Raw genomic sequence first — 20754 nt, 5'->3', positions numbered from 1 at the left:
TGTATATGGTAACACACCTCTCCAGTTGGAAGACTCGGAATGAGGCAAGGGCAGTGTTCCCAGGTGCAGCAATTAGGCAGAGGAGAAAGTAGCATCCGGCTCCCAAACTGGATAAAATACTGGCTTTATTGGAAAATATTAAAAACCAAACTGGAACATAATGTGGATAAGAACAAACGAAACGCAACCAACGCGTTTCGACCTGTTAACAAGTCTTAATCATGGTAAGTATAATGGACAAGAAATGCATCTTAAATACTGTGGTAACCGGTGACATCACATAAAGATTTCTGGAAAATGCGGAGCTGGGAGAATGGGTAAAACCCGTAATGGAGTAAACATATTAAAGAATAGTAAATTGAACATAAACTATATCTTATTCAAGTGGTTAATATATGTAACTTAAGTCATGTCTGTAATTAAGTCCAGACGGGAAGCTTCCCGTCTGGACTTAATTACAGACATGACTTAAGTTACATATATTAACCACTTGAATAAGATATAGTTTATGTTCAATTTACTATTCATTAATATGTTTACTCCATTACGGGTTTTACCCATTCTCCCAGCTCCGCATTTTCCAGAAATCTTTATGTGATGTCACCGGTTACCACAGTATTTAAGATGCATTTCTTGTCCATTATACTTACCATGATTAAGACTTGTTAACAGGTCGAAACGCATTGGTTGCGTTTCGCTTGTTCTTATCCACATTATGTTCCAGTTTGGTTTTTAATATTTTCCAATAAAGCCAGTATTTTATCCAGTTTGGGAGCCGGATGCTACTTTCTCCTCTGCCTAGTGGGATGGATAGGTTAGAGAGGGGTCAGGACATAATGGTGGGTGGAGAGGAGTCCTGTGGGGGGAGGTTAAGAGCAGTGGATAAGGAGATCCATGGGTTACAAACCAGCCGTAAAAATAAATGTAGCCCGAAAAATTGTAATCCCAATAATTCAAAAAATTCCATTAGCCCCAATAACTACAATAAGCCCCATTAACTCAAAAAATACCATTAGCCCCAATAACTTAAATAACAACGTTAGACCCAATAACTCAAAAAATCCCATTAGCCCCAATAACTCTGAAAATCCCATTAGTGAGACTGTATGTGTAAAACTTAATGGAAATGTAAAGTGTATGTTCACAAATGCCAGAAGCCTAGCAAATAAAATGGGAGAGCTTGAGGCCTTGATACTGGAGGAACATATTGATATAGTTGGGGTCACTGAGACATGGCTGGACTCCTCGCATGACTGGGCTGTTAATCTGCAGGGGTTTACATTGTTTCGCAAGGATAGAATGAACAGAAAAGGTGGTGGAGTCTGTCTGTATGTAAGAAGTGGTATGAAAGCCAGTGTGAACGATGCCATAGTGTGTGATGATTCTGAGGATGTGGAATCATTGTGGGTAGAATTACAAAAGGAGGGAAATATTTAAAAATTAGTATTTGGTGTAATCTACAGACCCCCTAATATCACTGAAGAGATAGAAGGTCAGCTGTATAAACAAATAGAGAGGGCCGCCCGGGCAGGTACAGTGGTAATAATGGGAGATTTTAACTATCCAGATATAGATTGGGGCCAGGGGCTGGCTAAAACTACAAAGGGGAGAAAATTCCTAAATTTATTGCTTAATAATTTAATGGGCCAGTTTGTGGAGGACCCAACAAGAAGTGATGCCTTGTTGGATCTGATCATTTCCAACAACGCAGAGCTGGTTGGTAATGTAACTGTGCGGGAAAACCTTGGTATTAGCGACCACAATATAGTTACTTTTGCTTAAAATGTAGAAAACAAAGACAGACAGGGAAGGCAAAAACATATAACTTTAAAAAGGCAAATTTCCCTGGGCTGAGATCTGCACTACAGGATATAGACTGGGGGGAGGTGTTGTCAAATACTGATACAGAAGGTAAATGGGACATCTTTAAATCAACTCTAAATAACTATACAGCTAAATATATACCAAAGGGGAACAAATATAAACGATTAAAACTAAATCCTACATGGCTGACAAATGATGTTAAAAGAGCAATAAACAACAAAAAAAATTGCCTTCAAAAAATTCAAATCTGATGGGTCAGCTATAACATTTAAACAGTACAAGGCGCTTAATAAAATCTGTAAAAATGTAATAAAAACAGCAAAAATTCAAAATGAGAGACAGGTGGCCAAAGAAAGCAAAACTAATCCTAAATATTTTTTTAGATATATAAATACAAAAAAAACCAAGGACAGAGCATGTAGGACCCCTTAATAATGATAATGGGGAGGTTGTCACGGGCGATCAAGAGAAGGCGGAGCTACTGAATGGGTTCTTTAGTTCTGTATACACTATGGAAAAAGGAGCTGACATTGGCCAAGTCAGTGCTGGTAACACATCATGTAATGTACTGAACTGGCTTAATGTAGAGATGGTACAAGGTAAGTTAAGTAAAGTAAATATAAGCAAATCTCCAGGGCAGGATGGACTACACCCAAAAGTTCTTAGAGAGGTAAGTTCAGTAATATCTGTACCCTTATTCATGATATTTAGAGATTCTCTGGTGTCTGGTATTGTGCCAAGGGACTGGCGCAAGGCTAATGTGGTACCAATCTTCAAGAAGGGCTCTAGGTCTTCGCCAGGCAATTATAGACCGGTAAGTCTAACGTGCATTGTGGGTTAATTGTTTGAAGGACTTATAAGGGATTACATACAGGAATACATAGGGGATAATTGTATTATAAGTGATAGCCAGCATGGGTTTACTAAGGATAGAAGTTGTCAAACCAATCTAATTTGCTTTTATGAAGAGGTGAGTAGAAGCCTTGACAGAGGAATGGCTGTGGATATAGTGTTTCTGGATTTTGCCAAAGCGTTTGATACTGTCCCTCACAGACGTCTGACAGATAAGTTAAGGTCTTTGGGCTTGGAAACTTTAGTTTGTAACTGGTGTGGCAGTGTGGCAAGGAAAGGGTGTATTTCCTTGGCTCACCCTGCAGAAGCTCTCACCTGCTTCTTAAGTAATGAGGCAGGAAGGAAGGGAAGTGTATATGAGATGGAGACTCAGTCTAATCTAGGCTCTTCCTAGGAGACAGCATGTGGGCTGTAGGGAAGAGACAGAGCCTGCTGAGGAGTACACAGCCCGAGCTATGAGGGGCTCAAAGAGAGTGATATTGTGAGTAGAAGGTTGCAGGGGACATATGTTTAACCGGCTGAGGGAAGCTCAGCGGTTGTTAGTCAGGACAAGCTGATCTGTTTAGGCAGTGACCAGACGGTCTAGGATTTTGTTTTGTTCCTGCTTTTTGTTTATTTCTTTCCCTGCAACCTGTCTAATAAAACTGGCAAGGTGCCAGATTTGCATTACAAGCGTTTGTTTGCTGGTTTATTGAGAAGAAACGCATCCTGTAGCGTGGTCCAGGACGATCCCAGAGCTAATCCCCAAGACGGATCGTCACACTGGATTGAACACTGGCTCATGAATCGTACCCAGAGAGTGGTGGTCAATGATTCGTACTCTGATTGGTCCCCGGTAATTAGTGGTGTACCCCAAGGTTCAGTACTGGGCCCGCTGTTGTTTAATTTATTTATCAATGATATAGAGGATGGTATTAACAGCTCTGTTTCTATCTTTGCAGATGACACCAAGCTTTGTAGCACGGTACAGTCTATAGAGGATGTGCATAAGTTACAAGATGACTTGGATAGATTAAGTGTCTGGGCATCCACTTGGCAAATGAGGTTCAATGTGGATAAATGTAAAGTTATGCATCTGGGTACTAATAACATGCATGCATCGTATGTCTTAGGGGGGATTAAACTGGCAGAGTCACTGGTAGAGAAGGATCTGGGTGTACTGGTAGATCACAGACTACAGAATAGCATGCAATGTCAGGCTGCTGCTTCCAAAGCCGGCAGGATATTGTCATGTATAAAAAGAGGCATGGACTCGAGGGACAGGGACATAATGCTCCCCCTTTATAAAGCATTGGTACGGCCTCACCTGAAATATGCTGTTCAGTTTTGGTCGCCTGTTCATAAAAGGGACACTGCGGAGTTGGAAAGGGTGCAGAGACCCACGACTAAACTAATATGGGGCATGGAACATCTTAGCTATGAGGAGCGATTAAAGGAGTTACAATTGTTTAGTCTTGAGAAGAGACGTTTAAGGGGGGATATGATAAACGTATATAAGTATATAAATGGCCCATACAAAAAAATATGGAGAAAAACTGTTCCAGGTTAAACCCCCCCAAAGGACGAGGGGGCACTCCCTCCGTCTGGAGAAGAAAAGGTTTAGTCTAAAGGGGTGACACGCCTTCTTTACCGTGAGGACTGTGAATTTATGGAACGGTCTACCTCAGGAACTGGTCACAGCAGGAACAATTAACAGCTTTAAAACAGGGTTAGATACATTCCTGGAACAAAATAACATTAATGCTTATGCAGAATTATAAAACTACATCCCTTTCCCTTATACCCTTCACTTCAATTCCCTGGTTGGACTTGATGGACGTATGTCTTTTTTCAACCATACTTACTAACTATGTAACTATGTTACCGCACAGAACCCCTGCCTATGAGCATTGGACTGCATCACGAAAAAATTGAATTTTTTGTTCTGCCCAACTGCACCTCTGAAGTCCTCCTCGGTCTGCCATGGCTCCAACGTCATTCTCCCACCCTTGACTGGACCAGCTGGGAGATAACAAATTGGGGTCCTTCTTGTCGCAAACGATGCCTCACATCTGCTCCCATTTGTCTAACTCCTGAGGTTCCACCCTTACCGGTCCCTCCCAAGGCTTACCAGGATTTTTCAGATTTTTTCGGCAAAAAGCAAGCAGAGATCTTGCCTCCTCATAGCCCCCTTCCTGGTAACACTCTGCCCCGTGGCAAGCTTCACCCTCTGCCCCCCCTCCCCATTCCCACTTCTTCTGGATTGCCTGCCGTTGATGAAGTTACCCAGGACTTCTCTTTTATCTGGAAGGAAACTCAAGAGTCGCTCCCTATGGCCTCGTTTCATATGAAGGGACAAGCAGATAAAAAGAGGGGGCGACCTAAGGGGGTGGGTACTGTTACGCTGAGCGCTCCGGGTCCCTGCTCCTCCCCGGAGCGATCGCGGCGTTCTACTCCTCTGCAGCGCCCCGGTCAGACCCGCTGACCGGGAGCGCTGCACTGACACTGCCGGAGGGGATGCGATCCGCATAGCGGGACGCGCCCGCTCACGGTTCGCATCCCAATCTGCTCACCTGTCCCGATCCCCGGCTGTCACGTCCTGGCGCGCGCAGCTCCGCTCTCTAGGGCGCGCACGCGCCAGCTCTCTAAGATTTAAAGGGCCAGTGCACCACTAAATGGTGCCTGGCCCAATCAGTGTAATTAGCTCCCACCTGCTCCACGCCTTTATAACCTCACTTCCCCTTCCCAGCATGGCCGGATTTTGTTGCCTTGTGCCAGTGAAAGCGTTTTGTGTATGTCCCAAGCCTGTGTTCCAGACCTTCTGCTGTTGCCCCTGACTACGACCCTTGCTGCCTGCCCTGACCTTCTGCTACGTCCGACCTTGCTCTTGCCTTGTCCTTCTGTACCACGCCAGTCTCAGCAGTCAGAGAGGTTGAGCCGTTACCGGTGGATACGACCTGGTTGCTACCGCCGCAGCAAGACCATCCCGCTTTGCAGCGGGCTCTGGTGAATACCAGTAGCGACTTAGAACCGGTCCACCGGTACGGTCCACGCCAATCCCTCTCTGACACAGAGGATCCACCTCCAGCCTGCCGAATCCTAACACACCCAGAAGTCGGAAGCAGAGCGTTCATGTGGGAAAACACTTCTACATGATCCAGACGTAAGACAGAAACTGTAATGAATATGCATGAAGTGGGAGGTGATATCTGGCCAAGGAAATGGAGGAAGGATTCCTAGAACCGCCACTGAACATATTGTCTTCAGATAACACACATTTTAACGGGGTACTCCACTGCTCAGCGTTTGGATCAAACTTTTCCAAATGCTGGAGCTAGTGTCAGTGTATACACTGGTATACACTGATGTCATAGCCCCGCTTCCTCGTGACATCATGCCCCGCCCCCTCAATGCAAGTCTATGGGAGGGGGCGTGATGGCCGTCACGCCCCCTCCCATAGACTTGCATTGAGGGGGCGGGCGTGACGTCACAAGCTCCCGGCACTGGCTCCAGCGTTCGGAACAGTTTGTTCTAAACGCTGAGCAGCGAAGTACCCCTTTAATCAGGGTCACCCTCACTGTTAACCTGTATAAGCATGTTAATGCAGGTGATACTGCTGTCAGATTCCCTAAAATAGACTTATCATTTAACCCTTTAAGGACCAGGGGGTTTTCCGTTTTTTGCACTTTCGTTTTTTCCTCCTTACCTTTAAAAAATCATAACCCTTTCAATTTTGCACCTAAAAATCCATATTATGGCTTATTTTTTGCGCCACCAATTCTACTTTGCAGTGACATCAGTCATTTTACTCAAAAATCTACGGCGAAGCGGAAAAAAAATCATTGTGAGACAAAATTGAAAAAAAACGCTATTTTCTAACTTTTGGGGGCTTCTGATTCTACGCAGTATATTTTTAGGTAAAAATGACACCTTCTCTTAATTCTGTAGGTCCATACGATTAAAATGATACCCTACTTATGTAAGTTTGATTTTGTCGTGGCCCCATGTTATAGAACGGGAGCGGACTCATGACATACTGGTACGTCATGGGTCCTTAATGACATCCTTGATCCATTTACTGATGGTAGGTTTGGAAGTCTTACAACCTTTAGAGGCTCTGGCATAAAGAATAAGGAGGTTCTCATCCTTCCTCTCTGCCCAATCTAGGATCATACCCATCTTCCTAAGGAGTGGTTGAGATCTTGTGCCTTCCTGCTTGTTGATATAAAGGACTGCCATCATATTGTTTGACTGAACCCCCACTGTTCCCCTTATCCAAGGCAAAGAAAAATGAAGGAGTGCCAGAAGCTCTTAGGAGATTTGATGATGCTCTTAGGGGTTCAAAACCCTTGGACTGGAATTCCTTGAAGATGCGCTCCTCGACGTGCCCATGGTCAATATGAGGTGTGGTTCCATCACCTGAGGAAAGTATAAGTTTGCCAAGACTGGGAGCACAGTGTTCTTAGCCCTACCGGGCTGTGATTTTATTTGGCTAGCTCCAACTGGGGGTGTAGATGCCAGTATGCCCAAGTAACTGCATCTATGATTGCTGTCCTGAGCCCCAACATCCTAATGAGAGTTCTAATGGACACCCGATGGGGTACTTTGCTGCTCTCAAAACATATTCTTTCCTTTCTGGAGAAAGACGAGGTCTAATGTCGATAAAGTCTATAATGAACCCTGGGAATCTCACTGACGTTGCTAGACGGATGTTAGATATCTTACTACTGATTAACAATCCTAGGCAATTGAGAAAGGAGAGAGCGAGCTGAAGATGTTGGGTGGGGATTGCTTCCAATGGTGCTCTGAGGAGCCAATTGTCCGGGTAAGGTACTATGCTCAAGCCCTGTAACCTGCCATCACCACCTTGGTATGTATGAGGATGAAGAAATTCAAAACAGAAGAGCCACAAGCTGAAGATGTTTCACTATACCTCTGGCCTGAACAGCAATCCTTAAATATCTTCTGGATCCTGGAAAGGAATGCAGAAATGGGCTTCTGTGAGATCCAGGATAGCTATAAAGTCTCCAGTTTTTCTTATATATCGATTTAGGAGTAATTAATAATTATCCTCCAGTCTCTGGTAAGACTGGAGAGTAAATACGCCCCAGGGCTCCTTTCTAAATGTACTCTTAATGTAGTCTCCTAAATTAGCTTCAAGGGAGGTAGAACTCTTGTTCTTACAAATTTCTCTGGATATATTGAGGTAAGGTCTTTGAAATAGCCGCTTGAAATAATTCTTAGCACCGAGGGTTCTGGATGATAGGAGTCCGGGCCTCCAAATAGTGGAGAAGATGACCTTCTACAGGCAGGTGAGGAGCAGGATTTAAGAGCCTTGAAGAAGCTTGTCATAGAGGAGACTTTTGTCCTTAGAGTCTCGCAGGCACCTCGTACCCTTATGCTCATACCCTAGACTGAGGGGTGGACCTACCCCCTCCATAATGTGTGACCTGATGGAGAACATCTCTCAGAATTGACTTATGTGAGAACATTTCCACAAAAGATGCAGTAAATGACCGCCATACTACTCACAGCATAGACACATTGGGGGAGATTCATCAAAACCTGTGAAAAGTTGACCATAGCGACCAATCAGATCGCTTCTTTCATTTTGCAGAGTCTTTGTTAAAAATGAAAGAAGCGAGCTGATTGATTACTATGGGCCTCTTTTCCTGCACAGGTTTGATAAATCTCCCCCATTGAGTCAGGGCATAAGCCAATTGTATGTACAAATTTAGGGGTAAACTCGCTGAAGCAGGAATAGTTGCAACAGTCGATGTGATTCAGAAACCACCAGAGCTGGTGTCATGGCCACAATCTAATTGGTAAAGGGAACCGACATTTGATTCTCATCTTTTTTGAGTTTCAGGGGATACTCCTAATGAAAAGTTAGAGGGGAACTCCGGCGCTTAGACATCTTATCCCCTATACAGGGGTCCGCCGCTGGGGACCCCTGTGATCTTGCACACCGCACCCAGTTATAATCAGACCCCGGAGCGTGTTCGCTCCTGGTCTGATTACTGTCGATCACGGGGCCGGAGCATTGTTATGTCAAGGCTCTACCCCGTGTGACGTCACGCTCCGCCCCCTTAATGCAAACCTATGGGAGGGGGGTGTGACAACTGTCACGCCCCCACCCATAGGCTTGCATTGAGGGGGCGGAGCGTGACGTCACAGGGGGTGGAGCCTTGCCTTTCACAGCAAATCTTTGTACAAACCAGATATAAGCCCACTAGTATCAGGAGAAAACTTTCCACAATGAAGGATCATCCAAAATTGAGCATCAACAGCAGATATTTTTAGAAGAAGTGTTGTAATGACGACCTGTGTTTTTAATGAATGCCTAAATAAAGCTTGAATTTTATTCCAGAGCCAGCGAGTGCCACTACTCTCTTTTGTGGTATAGTATAGTAGTATTTACCTCCTGTATAATGTGTATATCTCTAGAGCAGTGATATAACCTCCTGTATTATATAACTTGTATATCTAGGGAGCAGTAATGTAACATCCTGTATAGTATAGCTGATTTCCAGAGTGATTACATTGCTGCTGTATAACATGACTTGGATCAAAAGAGCAGTGATGTCACTCCTACAGTCATGTCCGTAAATGTTGGCACCCCTGAAATTTTTCTACAGAATGAAGTATTTCTCACTGAAAAGGATTGCAGTAACACATGTTTTGCTATACACATGTTTATTCCCTTTGTGAGTATTGGACTAAACTAAAAAAGCGAGGAAAAAAAGCAAATTGGACATAATGTCACACCAAACTCCAAAAATGGGCTGGACAAAATTATTGGCACCCTTTCAAAATTGTGGAGAAATAAGATTGTTTCAAGCATGTGATGCTCCTTTAAACTCACCTGGGGGCAAGTAACAGGTGTGGGCAATATAAAAATCACACCTGAAAGCAGATAAAAAGGAGAGAAGTTCACGCAGTCTTTGCATTGTGTGTCTGTGTGTGCCACACAAAGAGGAGAAGAGAACTGTCTGAGGACATGAGAACCGAAATTGTGGAAAAATATTAACAATCTCAAGGTTACAAGTCCATCTCATAGGGGACATAGATTTGCCTTTGTCCACAGTGCGCAAAATTATCAAGAAGTTTGTAACCCATGGCACTGTAGCTAATCTCCCTGGGCGTGGACGTAAGAGAAAAATTGATGAAAGGTGTTAACCAAGGATAATCCAGATGGTGGATAAGCAACCTCAAACAAGTTCCAAAGATATTTAAGCTGTCCTGCAGGCTCAGGGAGCATCAGGGTCAGCGCGAACTATCAGTCGACATTTAAATGAAATGAAACGCTATGGCAGAAGACCCAGGAGGACCCCACTGCTGACACAGAGACATAAATAAGCAAGACTACATTTTGCCAAAATGAACTTGAGTAAGAAGAGAAGTCCTGTGGAGTTGCCCAAGGAGAATGTCGGTGGCAGGTGCTGTAGTCCATCTGGAGAGGCAGGGTCTTTGTTGAGTCTGACGACCACAGACCACTTGCAGAGTTCAGGATGTGGGTGGGCTCCTTCACCACGGTGCAAAAGCACCTCAGGAATGTCGAGATGTCCTTGCCTGGGGTGTGTGGGTTCCGCATTGAGACCGTCACCCGCCTCTCCTCTCTTTGAATAGGGCAGTTGCTCACAAAGCAAGAAAAAGGGGATTCGGGACTCTCCGCTTTTACCGCCTACCAGTATTTTCCTCCTGGGAAAACGTCTTGTGGACAGATGAGACCAAGATAGAGCTTTTTGGTAAAGCACATCCTTCTACTGTTTGATGAAGACAGAATGAGGCCTACAAAGAAAAGAACACAGTACCTACAGTGAAATATGGTGGAGGTTCAATTATGTTTTGGGGTTGTTTTGATGCCTCTGGCACTGGGTGCCTTGAATGTGTGCAAGGCATTATGAAATCTGAGGATTAACAACGGATTTTGGTTCGCATGGAACAGCCCAGTGTCAGAAAGCTGGGTTTGCGTCCGAGATCTTGGGTCTTCCAGAAGGACAATGACCTCAAACATACGTCAAAAAGCACCCAGAAATGGATGGCAACAAAGCGCTGGAGAGTTCTGAAGTGGCCAGCAATGAGTCCAGATGTAAATCCCATTGAACACCTGTGGGGAGATCTTAAAATTGCTGTTGGGAAAAGGCGCCCTTCCAATAAGAGAGACCTGGAGCAGTTTGCAAAGGAAGAGTGGTCCAATATTCTGGCTGAGAGGTGTAAGAAGCTTATTGATGGTTATAGGAAGCCACTAATTTCAGTTATTTTTTCCAAAGGGTGTGCTACCAAATATTAAGTTAAGGGTGCCAATAATTTTGTCCAGCCCATTTTTGGGGTTTGGTGTGACATTATGTCCAATTTTCTTTTTTTCCTCCCTTTTTGGTTTAGTTCCTATACACACAAAGGGAATAAATATGTGTATAGCAAAACATGTGTTACTGCATCCTTTTCAGTGAGAAATACTTCATTTTCTTGAAAACTTTCAGGGGTGCCAATATTTACGGCCATGACTGTATATAATGTAAAGCACCGCAGTGTATAGAAGTATGACAGGTGTGTGACATTTATTCAATCTATTAAAGGGTTGTTACAGCACAGTCATGAGCAATGTACCATCTTCATCTCTTCTCTGTCTCACTGGTCGCATGACTACCGATAGTTCTGTGGGGGAATGACAATATGTTAAGGTCCAGACTAGAGAGAAAGCAGCTGCTCACACAGACGGGGGTCTTTGCTGAGCCGATCTTCAAGACCCAGGTACTTCTGGGGGGCCAACTCCTTGTGTCTGAAAAGAGACAAAAAAAATGAAGAGGCATCAGCGGAAGATGATCGAGGAAGATTTACAAAGGGGCTGAGTGCACATATGCTCTGGAACTGTGTCAAGACTTAGTGATGTAAAAAACTGGATGTCCAGCGCCAAGGTTTGTGCAAAACAGATTCTTTAATGCTTAAAATGCCATAGCAGGGGTCATAAGGGGTCATTTAGACTTAGTGATGGTTGCATGACCCCATGAAATGTAGGTGGAAATCATAACATAAAAGAGGCACCTGTTTAGTCTGGTCTCCAGGATCTGAATGCGGAACATGGCCTCAGAGCAGTACTCTAAGTATGCCTCCTCGTCCTCCTTGTTCATAGACGGCTGATTCTGGTGATACCACTGCTGCTTCTTTTGCAACTCTTGGGTCTCCTGATGTGGGGAAAATTATGAAGAGATATGTAGCAGAGTTATATACAGTAAGTGTGGCATCCAGTTCATATATGAGCATGAAATACCGTGTTATAATTTATCTATGGGAGTGGTCTCAAACTGTGGCCCTCCGGATGTTGCAAAACTTCAACTCCCAGCATGCCCGGACAGCCGTTGGCTGTCCGGGCATGCTGGGAGTTGAAGTTTTGCAACATCCGGAGGGCCACAGTTTGAGACCACTGATCTATGGGGACAGGAGGTGGCCTGTGGAGTCATTCTGCAGGGCTCAGTAGTCTATAGGAATTTCCAGGATCATCACGAAGTCAATAAAGGGCTCAGTACAAACTAGCCTATGAAAATATCTGGGGCAATATACAGGATCATTGTGCAGTCAGTCTACAGGACACAGAAGCTGATGGGAATATCTGGAATTACTTTGAAATCAATGTCTTGGAGCGAATGGCAATATCCAAAATCATTGTGCAGTCAGTCTACAGGACACTGGAATCTATGGGAATATCTGGGGTAATTGGCTGAGACAGTCCTTTGGGTATATCCAGGATTATTGGACTCAGGAGTCTATAGGGATATCTTTGGGATCACTCTACAGGACACAGCAGTTTGTCATACTGTCTGGTACTATTGTGGCGTTTACAAGATACAAGAGTCTAAGGGAATATCCAGGAGACAGACTGTGAGACACAAGAGTCTATGGGAATAGCTGGAATGACAGCAGAACACAGGAGCCTGGGAATATCCAGTATCACTGCAGTCAGTCTACAGGACACAGAATATCCATGATTTTTATGGAGTCATCTAAAAGAGTCATTCGGAATATATGGGATCACTGCACTGTCGGTCTACAGGACTTAGGAGTGTATGAGAATATTTGTCATCTCTGTGGAATCAATCCAAAGGATACAAGAGTCTATGAAGATTTCCAGGATCACCGTAGAGTAGACACTGCATAAACCTAGGGATTTCCTACAATTATTAATCACAGATCGCTCCCTATTGGTGGAGTTGAAATATTGCAGCCTACTAGGAGGATGCTACCCTTGGATGAAAGATGCACCGATATGCTCAATAACCTGTCATCATCCCAGCCTTTTGGCAATCTAATGGGTCACTATGATGTTGATGTATTGTAAATATACTTACCCTGTCAGTGTAACATTTGTTATACCAGCATTTGGATGTATTTGATAAGCACTTGGCACTTTAATATGGTCGTACATTGGTATATATTATGACACCTATCTTTCTGGAAGTTTGTTATTCTTGTCTCTAGACCGTTGATATCGCCTCCTGTTGTATGATCTAAATTTTCTGGGTGTTTTTATTAAGATTTATTACTTTTAATATATTTGTTGTCCGTTGAGCTCTGTTTTCTGGTAGGCGTTTATTATTGGCGGAGATTGGCCAAATGTAGTCACATACATTGTGTGCCCTATTGATATATTTGAAAACATTTCATTTTACCAAGTGATGTGATTGTGGAGTTTATTTGTCCTAATCCAGCGTCTCTTCGAAATCATCTTACAGGACACAGGAGTCTATGGGAAGATTTCAGATCACTATGGAATCAGTCTTAAAGGGGTATTCCAGGGAAAAACTTTTTTTTATTTTATATATATCAACTGGCTCCAGAAAGTTAAACAGATTTGTAAATTACTTCTATTAAAAAATCTTAATCCTTTCAATAATTATCAGCTGCTGAAGTTGAGTTGTTCTTTTCTGTCTGGCAACAGTGCTCTCTGCTGACACCTCTGCTTGTCTCGGAAACTGCACATAGTAGAAGAGGTTTGCTATGGGGATTTGCTTCTAAACTGGGCGGTTCCTAAGGCACGTGTCATCAGAGAGCACTAAGACAGAAAATAACAACTCCACTTCAGCCGCTCATAAATACTGAAAGGATTAAGATTTTTTTAATAGAAGTAATTTACAAATCTGTTTAACTTTCTGGAGCCAGTTGATATATATATATATATATATATATATATATATATATATATATATATATATATATATATAAAAAGTTTTTTCCTGAATACCCCCTTTAAAGAGTCTATCTATAGAAATATCTAGGATCACTGTAGTCAGTCTACAGGACACATGTGATGGTCTGGTAATACCAGGACTCGGCATCATTTCTAGGATGCTCGGCATTCGCCTTTTTAGCAGCTGATATAAAAATATTTGTTTTTGTTACACAATAAAAAGGAAGGTAGATGGAGAATCATGTGACCACTAGTTACCTTCTCGAAGCGTGCCTGGATAAGATTAGCTTGCTGAATGAGCCTGTTTTTGAGGTCCTGAAGACAGTCCTCCTTCACCTGCTGAGCCTGCAGTCGTGTCAGCTTCTCAGGGTCTCCCAGAAGTGCCAAGTATGGAGCCAGATAATCCAGTTCCAGTGCTGCTCTTCGTTGTCGCTCCTCCTGTAGCGCAAGCTCCTATGACAAGACAATAGTCTACGATCATGTATACACATGATTTAACCTAAAGGCCTGCCGATACCTCTTATATAGACAACTCACCTCGGCTGCCCGCTGCTCCTTGTTCTTCTTATTTCTCTCAGTGTCATAGATAGAAATTGTGAGTTGTGGATCTGCCTCTTCCTGAGCCCGCCTGGAAAGGATCTCTAGCACCTGTATGGATGGTCACATCCATCAGTGCACCTCAGTCATCTGTCACGTCTTTCAGTATACACCCAACATCCATCACATCTATCAGAATTCTCTAGAATTCTGTCAAAACCATACCTGTGCCATTATCCATTATACCCTGATCATCTATGGCAGTGTTTCCCAACCAGAGTGCCTCCAGCTGTTGCAAAACTACGACTTCCAGCATGCCCGGACAGCCGGAGGCTGTCCGGGCATGCTGGGAGTTGTAGTTTTGCAACAACTGGAGGCACACTGGTTGGGAAACACATTCTATCACAAACATCAATGCACCCAAATTTATTTTACAATCACCAGTGAACTGCATCATCTATCCGTATATTTCTCTTCATTTCTCTTAATGTAGCTCATCTTCTTTCACCATACCTCACATCCAGTACTGTACCCGTGGCATGTGTCACATCACGTCAGTGTATCCTCATCAAGCATAAGCTCATATCTCGCTTTATTCTAACGCCTTAGCAGCACTGTTTAGTGGTGTACCTCTGCCTCAGATTTCCGAACTGCCTCGTGAGCGCACTGTTCCCCCTGCTGAAGCTGAACAAGAGTCCCATAAACGTAGAGTTGTTTGTTAAACTTCTCCAATGGTTCCACCTGGTGGACAACACAGAGCATGTAAGAAATGGCCACGGCCTGATGTACCAGATGGAATCTAAACATCCAACCTCTGAAATGTTACACCACTGCCCTGTGCAGGTTAAGTATTGGTCACATCACATTTTATGCCAACATTTGGTTTATATGGGGGGGGGGGGGGGATTCATCAACCTATATAGAGTAATTTTAAGTGTATTTTCTTGCGCAAAATCTTGCGCAATGATATTTTCTGCGTTCTTTTTGTGCGTCTTTTTTGGTGGAACTTTTTCTAAAGATGTCACCCTTCGGGTGTCACAGGGAAATATAGAAAGATTCAGCTCACCGTTGTAGTTCTCAGACCCAGATCGTGTATATGGTAACACACCTCTCCAGTTGGAAGACTCGGAGTGAAGCAAGGGCCGTGTTCCCAGGTGCGGCAATTAGGCAGAGGAGAAAGTAGCATCCGGCTCCCAGACTGGATAAAATACTGGCTTTATTGGAAAATATTAAAAACCAAACTAGAACATAATGTGGATAAGAACAAACGAAACGCAACCAACGCATTTCGACCTGTTAACAAGTCTTAATCATGGTAAGTATAATGGACAAAAGATGCATCTTAAATACTGTGGTAACCGGTGACATCACATAGGGTTATTGGAAAATGTGGAGCTGGGAGGATGGAGAAAACCCGTAATGGAATGAACAACTAAAATAGATAGTAAATTAGACAAAAACTATATCATGTTCAAATGATTAATATATATAACTTAAGTCATGTCTATAATTAAGTCCAGACGGGAAGCGCGTGTCTAAACACAGTATCCAAAAAGCCTCTCGTCTGAACACGGCTTTACTCCAATCTCCACCTCTTCTGGGCGGGCGTACTCTTTCTATACCTGTCACTGAAATGTTCGGAACAATGCCTGCATGATGATCGATAATGTGTTTGGTGAAACCTGACACAGATCTACTGCCAATTCTGTTACTGTCGGGTATGTGTAAGTGTTCTTTGATCCTAACTTTGAGTTTTCTACTCGTACATCCTATGTATTGAAGGTTACAGGGTATGCAAATGATAGTATAAACAACATGATGTGTTTGACAATTAATGAAACTTTTTGCTAAAAATTCCTGTCCTGTGGTACATGAATGAAATTTGTCAGTATTAGGCATGTATTGGCAGACAGTACACCTTGGGTGGCTACATTTGTAACTGCCTTTACATGTGAGCCATGTATCAGTGTGGGGAGCTGTACTGAAATCACTGGGAGAAAGTTGATTATGCAGTGAACGTGCTTTGCGGGGTACTATCCGAACACCTTGCCGTACAATATCAGACATGGTTTTATCAAGATGTAATACTGGTAAGTGTTTGAGTATAATACGTTTGATATCTTGAAATTGTCTGGAAAATGGTGTGGTAAAGGTGGGAAGCGATTTAGTTTTAGATTGAATATGTTGTCTATCACAAAGATAGTGGTTAGCCGGTTTTGAATTAACAATGCTTTCTGCTCTATTTATGATGTATGGTTGATACCCTCTAGTAGATAGGCGTTTCCTAATATCCTTGCATGTCTCCCTGTATGTGTGTTGTTCAGACGATGCACGTCTTGCTCGTACAAATTCACCAATGGGTAGGTTACGTTTTACATGTTCGGGATGACAGCTTGATGAGTGAAGTAAACTGTTGCCTGCACAGGTTTTACGGAATAATTTAGTGTGAATAACATTTGATGTACAATCACCTCTCAGAGTAATGTCTAGAAAATTTGTTTGACTAGCTGAGATGCTGCCCGTAAAAACTAGTGACAGATCATTATTATTCAAAAATTTGAAAAAATCCTCCCCTTGTTCAGGGGTCCCCCTCCAAATCAGGAGAAGGTCGTCAATGTATCTCCCATACCAACCCACGAGGTGAATGAGTGGGTTGGCATGGGAGAACAGGACGACCTCCTCCCAATATGCCATGTATAGATTGGCTAACGAGGGGGAAAACTTCGAGCCCATCGGGCAACCGGTAACCTGTAAATAAAAAACAGAATCAAAACTGAAAAAATTGTGATGTAGCAAAAAATGTAAAACGTCCAATATAAACTGTTGCAAAGTTGATCCATAGGTACTGTACTTCTTAAGATGATAGGATATGGCTTCTATTGCTCGATCATGAGGGATGCATGTATAGAGAGCAGTGATGTCACAAGACATCCAACTGTCTTCATTGGTCCATTCACGGAGTCTCATGGCTTGTAGTAGGCTCTTAGTGTCCTTAATGAATCCCTTTGTCCTGGATACCAATGGCTGTAGCATCCCGTCCAGCCATGCACTAAGTCGTTCTAGGAGAGAATCTATGCCCGCAACTATGGGCCTCAAAGGCGGTGGAAACTTGTCTTTGTGTAGCTTGGGTAAAGCATGGAACACCGGACACTTCGTGAACGGAGGTACAAGATAATCTGCTTGCCTCTTAGTGATAATGGACAGTGCTGCACCTTCTTCTACCAACCGTGATAGTTTACTCTTGATGGTATTGGTTGGATCGTGTGTCAAACGTCGATAGGTGTGTGTGTCATTTAACATGTTCAGCACCAATTTGTTATAGAGTGAAGAATCTAACACTGCAACGGAGCCTCCTTTGTCGGATTGACGTATGGTAAGTAGTTTATTATTAGATAATTCTTTAAGGGCTTGACGTTGTTGAAATGTGAGGTTATGATGTTTGATGCTAGATGTTTGTTGATACAATTTTTTGAGGTCTTCTTCTACTCTGGTTTGAAAAATGTCCATGCCCTCTGACCGGGATTGGATTGGGTAGAAATCAGGATTTTTGGTTGAAAAAGAATTAAACGTATTTTCAATGGTGTTAATGCATAAATTTGCTTCCAGTTGTAGGTCCGTCAGAATTTGTGTGTTTACATGTTCTTGAAAGTTACTATATAGGGGTAGACCTTCTTGTCCCACATTATTTAAGGGATCCGCGGTTCCCGAATTGTCCGGTGTTTCAGTATTGTCCTCTGCAAAAAAATGTTTCTTTACTGTAAGGAGACGTACAAACTTGTTGACATCCAACAAAGTACTATAAAAATCAAAATTGCACGATGGTACAAAACTTAAACCCTTCTCCAAAACCTCAATCTGTGCTTGGCTCAAAATTTGTGCAGACAAGTTAATTACTGAAGAGTTGGTTACTTGTATTTCTGTTGATACTTGTTCACTCTTTTGTATATGGTTCTTGTGTTTCCTCCCTGCCCGGTGCCTCCTGCGTCTCCTCTTGTATTTTGTGTATAATCCCTGTTCACATGTTGCGTTTTCGTGTTTGTTGGTGGTGGTTGCGGTTTCCCGTTTTTTGCCGGTTGTTGCTGCTGGGAAACATTTCCTCTCATGGGCCCATTATGATTATCATATATCTCTCCTTCACTCTCCGTTCCATAATCTGTTGCCTCATTTTCAGATGAACTAAAACTGACGTTCTTTTTATTATAATGTGAGGTGTTCTGGGAGTGAGGATTTCTCAGTATTGATCTGGGTCTGGATTGTCTTTTGATGTGCCAGTCATATACCGTATTGGTGGAATAATCCTTCAGATCGCGGTTAAATTTCACCTTTTTGATATTTGTAACCGTGTCTTCCAGCTTTTGTAGGTGTTCATTCATTTTGTTCTGGAGGGCTTCAAAATCCACCTCATTTTTGTATGGTTCCATGGATACCATAATCTTATTGATGCTGGACTCAAGATCAGCAAGTTTGAGTTCTTCCTTTTCTACTATGAGTTTCATTAATTCTGTCGAACACCTGGTGAGGGCTTCATTCCACCTCTTAGAGAAGTCATCATCATATATAATAGTAGATTTTTTTCGAATGCATAACCCTCTCGGGATCATGCACTTATCTATGTATTGAGACAGAGTGGTGGCATCCCACCATACCCTTAATTGTTGTGATTTCAAAGTTTCAAGATCCCACATGAGTCTTTTAAGATCAAAGACGCACGTGGCGTTTTCTTCCCCAGAAAAAACATTTGCCACTCTGGCTTGATGTAGAGTACTGTTTAGTGTGGAGAAGTCAGGTATAGTCGGTATTGTGGATATTGCAGGTTCAGATGCATCCATATCATTCGTTTGTATCGACATAGTTTGGATATGATTATATTATATTGATAGATGTAAGTGGTTACCAACGTTCATATATATATTGCACAACCAGGTAATATGACACTGGAATGGTTATAATAGAGATACGGCTAGCACGAATCCAACACGGAAGACGTAGATATCACAGGGAAATATAGAAAGATTCAGCTCACCGTTGTAGTTCTCAGACCCAGATCGTGTATATGGTAACACACCTCTCCAGTTGGAAGACTCGGAGTGAAGCAAGGGCCGTGTTCCCAGGTGCGGCAATTAGGCAGAGGAGAAAGTAGCATCCGGCTCCCAGACTGGATAAAATACTGGCTTTATTGGAAAATATTAAAAACCAAACTAGAACATAATGTGGATAAGAACAAACGAAACGCAACCAACGCGTTTCGACCTGTTAACAAGTCTTAATCATGGTAAGTATAATGGACAAAAGATGCATCTTAAATACTGTGGTAACCGGTGACATCACATAGGGTTATTGGAAAATGTGGAGCTGGGAGGATGGAGAAAACCCGTAATGGAATGAACAACTAAAATAGATAGTAAATTAGACAAAAACTATATCATGTTCAAATGATTAATATATATAACTTAAGTCATGTCTATAATTAAGTCCAGACGGGAAGCGCGTGTCTAAACACAGTATCCAAAAAGCCTCTCGTCTGAACACGGCTTTACTCCAATCTCCACCTCTTCTGGGCGGGCGTACTCTTTCTATACCTGTCACTGAAATGTTCGGAACAATGCCTGCATGATGATCGATAATGTGTTTGGTGAAACCTGACACAGATCTACTGCCAATTCTGTTACTGTCGGGTATGTGTAAGTGTTCTTTGATCCTAACTTTGAGTTTTCTACTCGACATCACTGCTCTCTATACATGCATCCCTCATGATCGAGCAATAGAAGCCATATCCTATCATCTTAAGAAGTACAGTACCTATGGATCAACTTTGCAACAGTTTATATTGGACGTTTTACATTTTTTGCTACATCACAATTTTTTCAGTTTTGATTCTGTTTTTTATTTACAGGTTACCGGTTGCCCGATGGGCTCGAAGTAACCAACTCTTCAGTAATTAACTTGTCTGCACAAATTTTGAGCCAAGCACAGATTGAGGTTTTGGAGAAGGGTTTAAGTTTTGTACCATCGTGCAATTTTGATTTTTATAGTACTTTGTTGGATGTCAACAAGTTTGTACGTCTCCTTACAGTAAAGAAACATTTTTTTGCAGAGGACAATACTGAAACACCGGACAATTCGGGAACCGCGGATCCCTTAAATAATGTGGGACAAGAAGGTCTACCCCTATATAGTAACTTTCAAGAACATGTAAACACACAAATTCTGACGGACCTACAACTGGAAGCAAATTTATGCATTAACACCATTGAAAATACGTTTAATTCTTTTTCAACCAAAAATCCTGATTTCTACCCAATCCAATCCCGGTCAGAGGGCATGGACATTTTTCAAACCAGAGTAGAAGAAGACCTCAAAAAATTGTATCAACAAAC

General features: G+C 42.6%; 1 protein-coding gene across 5 annotated transcripts in view; it reads right to left on the bottom strand.

The window, feature by feature from the left end:
- Positions 1–11199: 11199 nt before the first annotated feature.
- DRC7 (dynein regulatory complex subunit 7) overlaps positions 11200–20754 on the bottom strand; it is a 48106-nt gene continuing 38551 nt past the window's right edge. For 4 of the 5 annotated variants that reach the window (XM_056525345.1, XM_056525347.1, XM_056525344.1 and 1 more), the window contains 5 exons: positions 15008–15118; positions 14378–14488; positions 14099–14293; positions 11701–11840; positions 11200–11437 (listed from right to left, as the gene is read on the bottom strand). In XM_056525345.1, coding sequence (XP_056381320.1) covers positions 11347–11437; positions 11701–11840; positions 14099–14293; positions 14378–14488; positions 15008–15118 — 648 coding nt within the window. In that variant the 3' untranslated portion in view covers positions 11200–11346. The remainder of the gene's footprint in view (positions 11438–11700; positions 11841–14098; positions 14294–14377; positions 14489–15007; positions 15119–20754) is intronic. The other variant, XM_056525348.1, reaches the window with a different exon arrangement.

The sequence above is a fragment of the Hyla sarda genome, chromosome 6, assembly GCF_029499605.1.
Source record: "Hyla sarda isolate aHylSar1 chromosome 6, aHylSar1.hap1, whole genome shotgun sequence".
Classification (NCBI taxonomy): domain Eukaryota; kingdom Metazoa; phylum Chordata; class Amphibia; order Anura; family Hylidae; genus Hyla; species Hyla sarda.
Note: the sequence above shows the minus strand (reverse complement) of the source record. Positions and strands in the feature narration are given on the sequence as shown.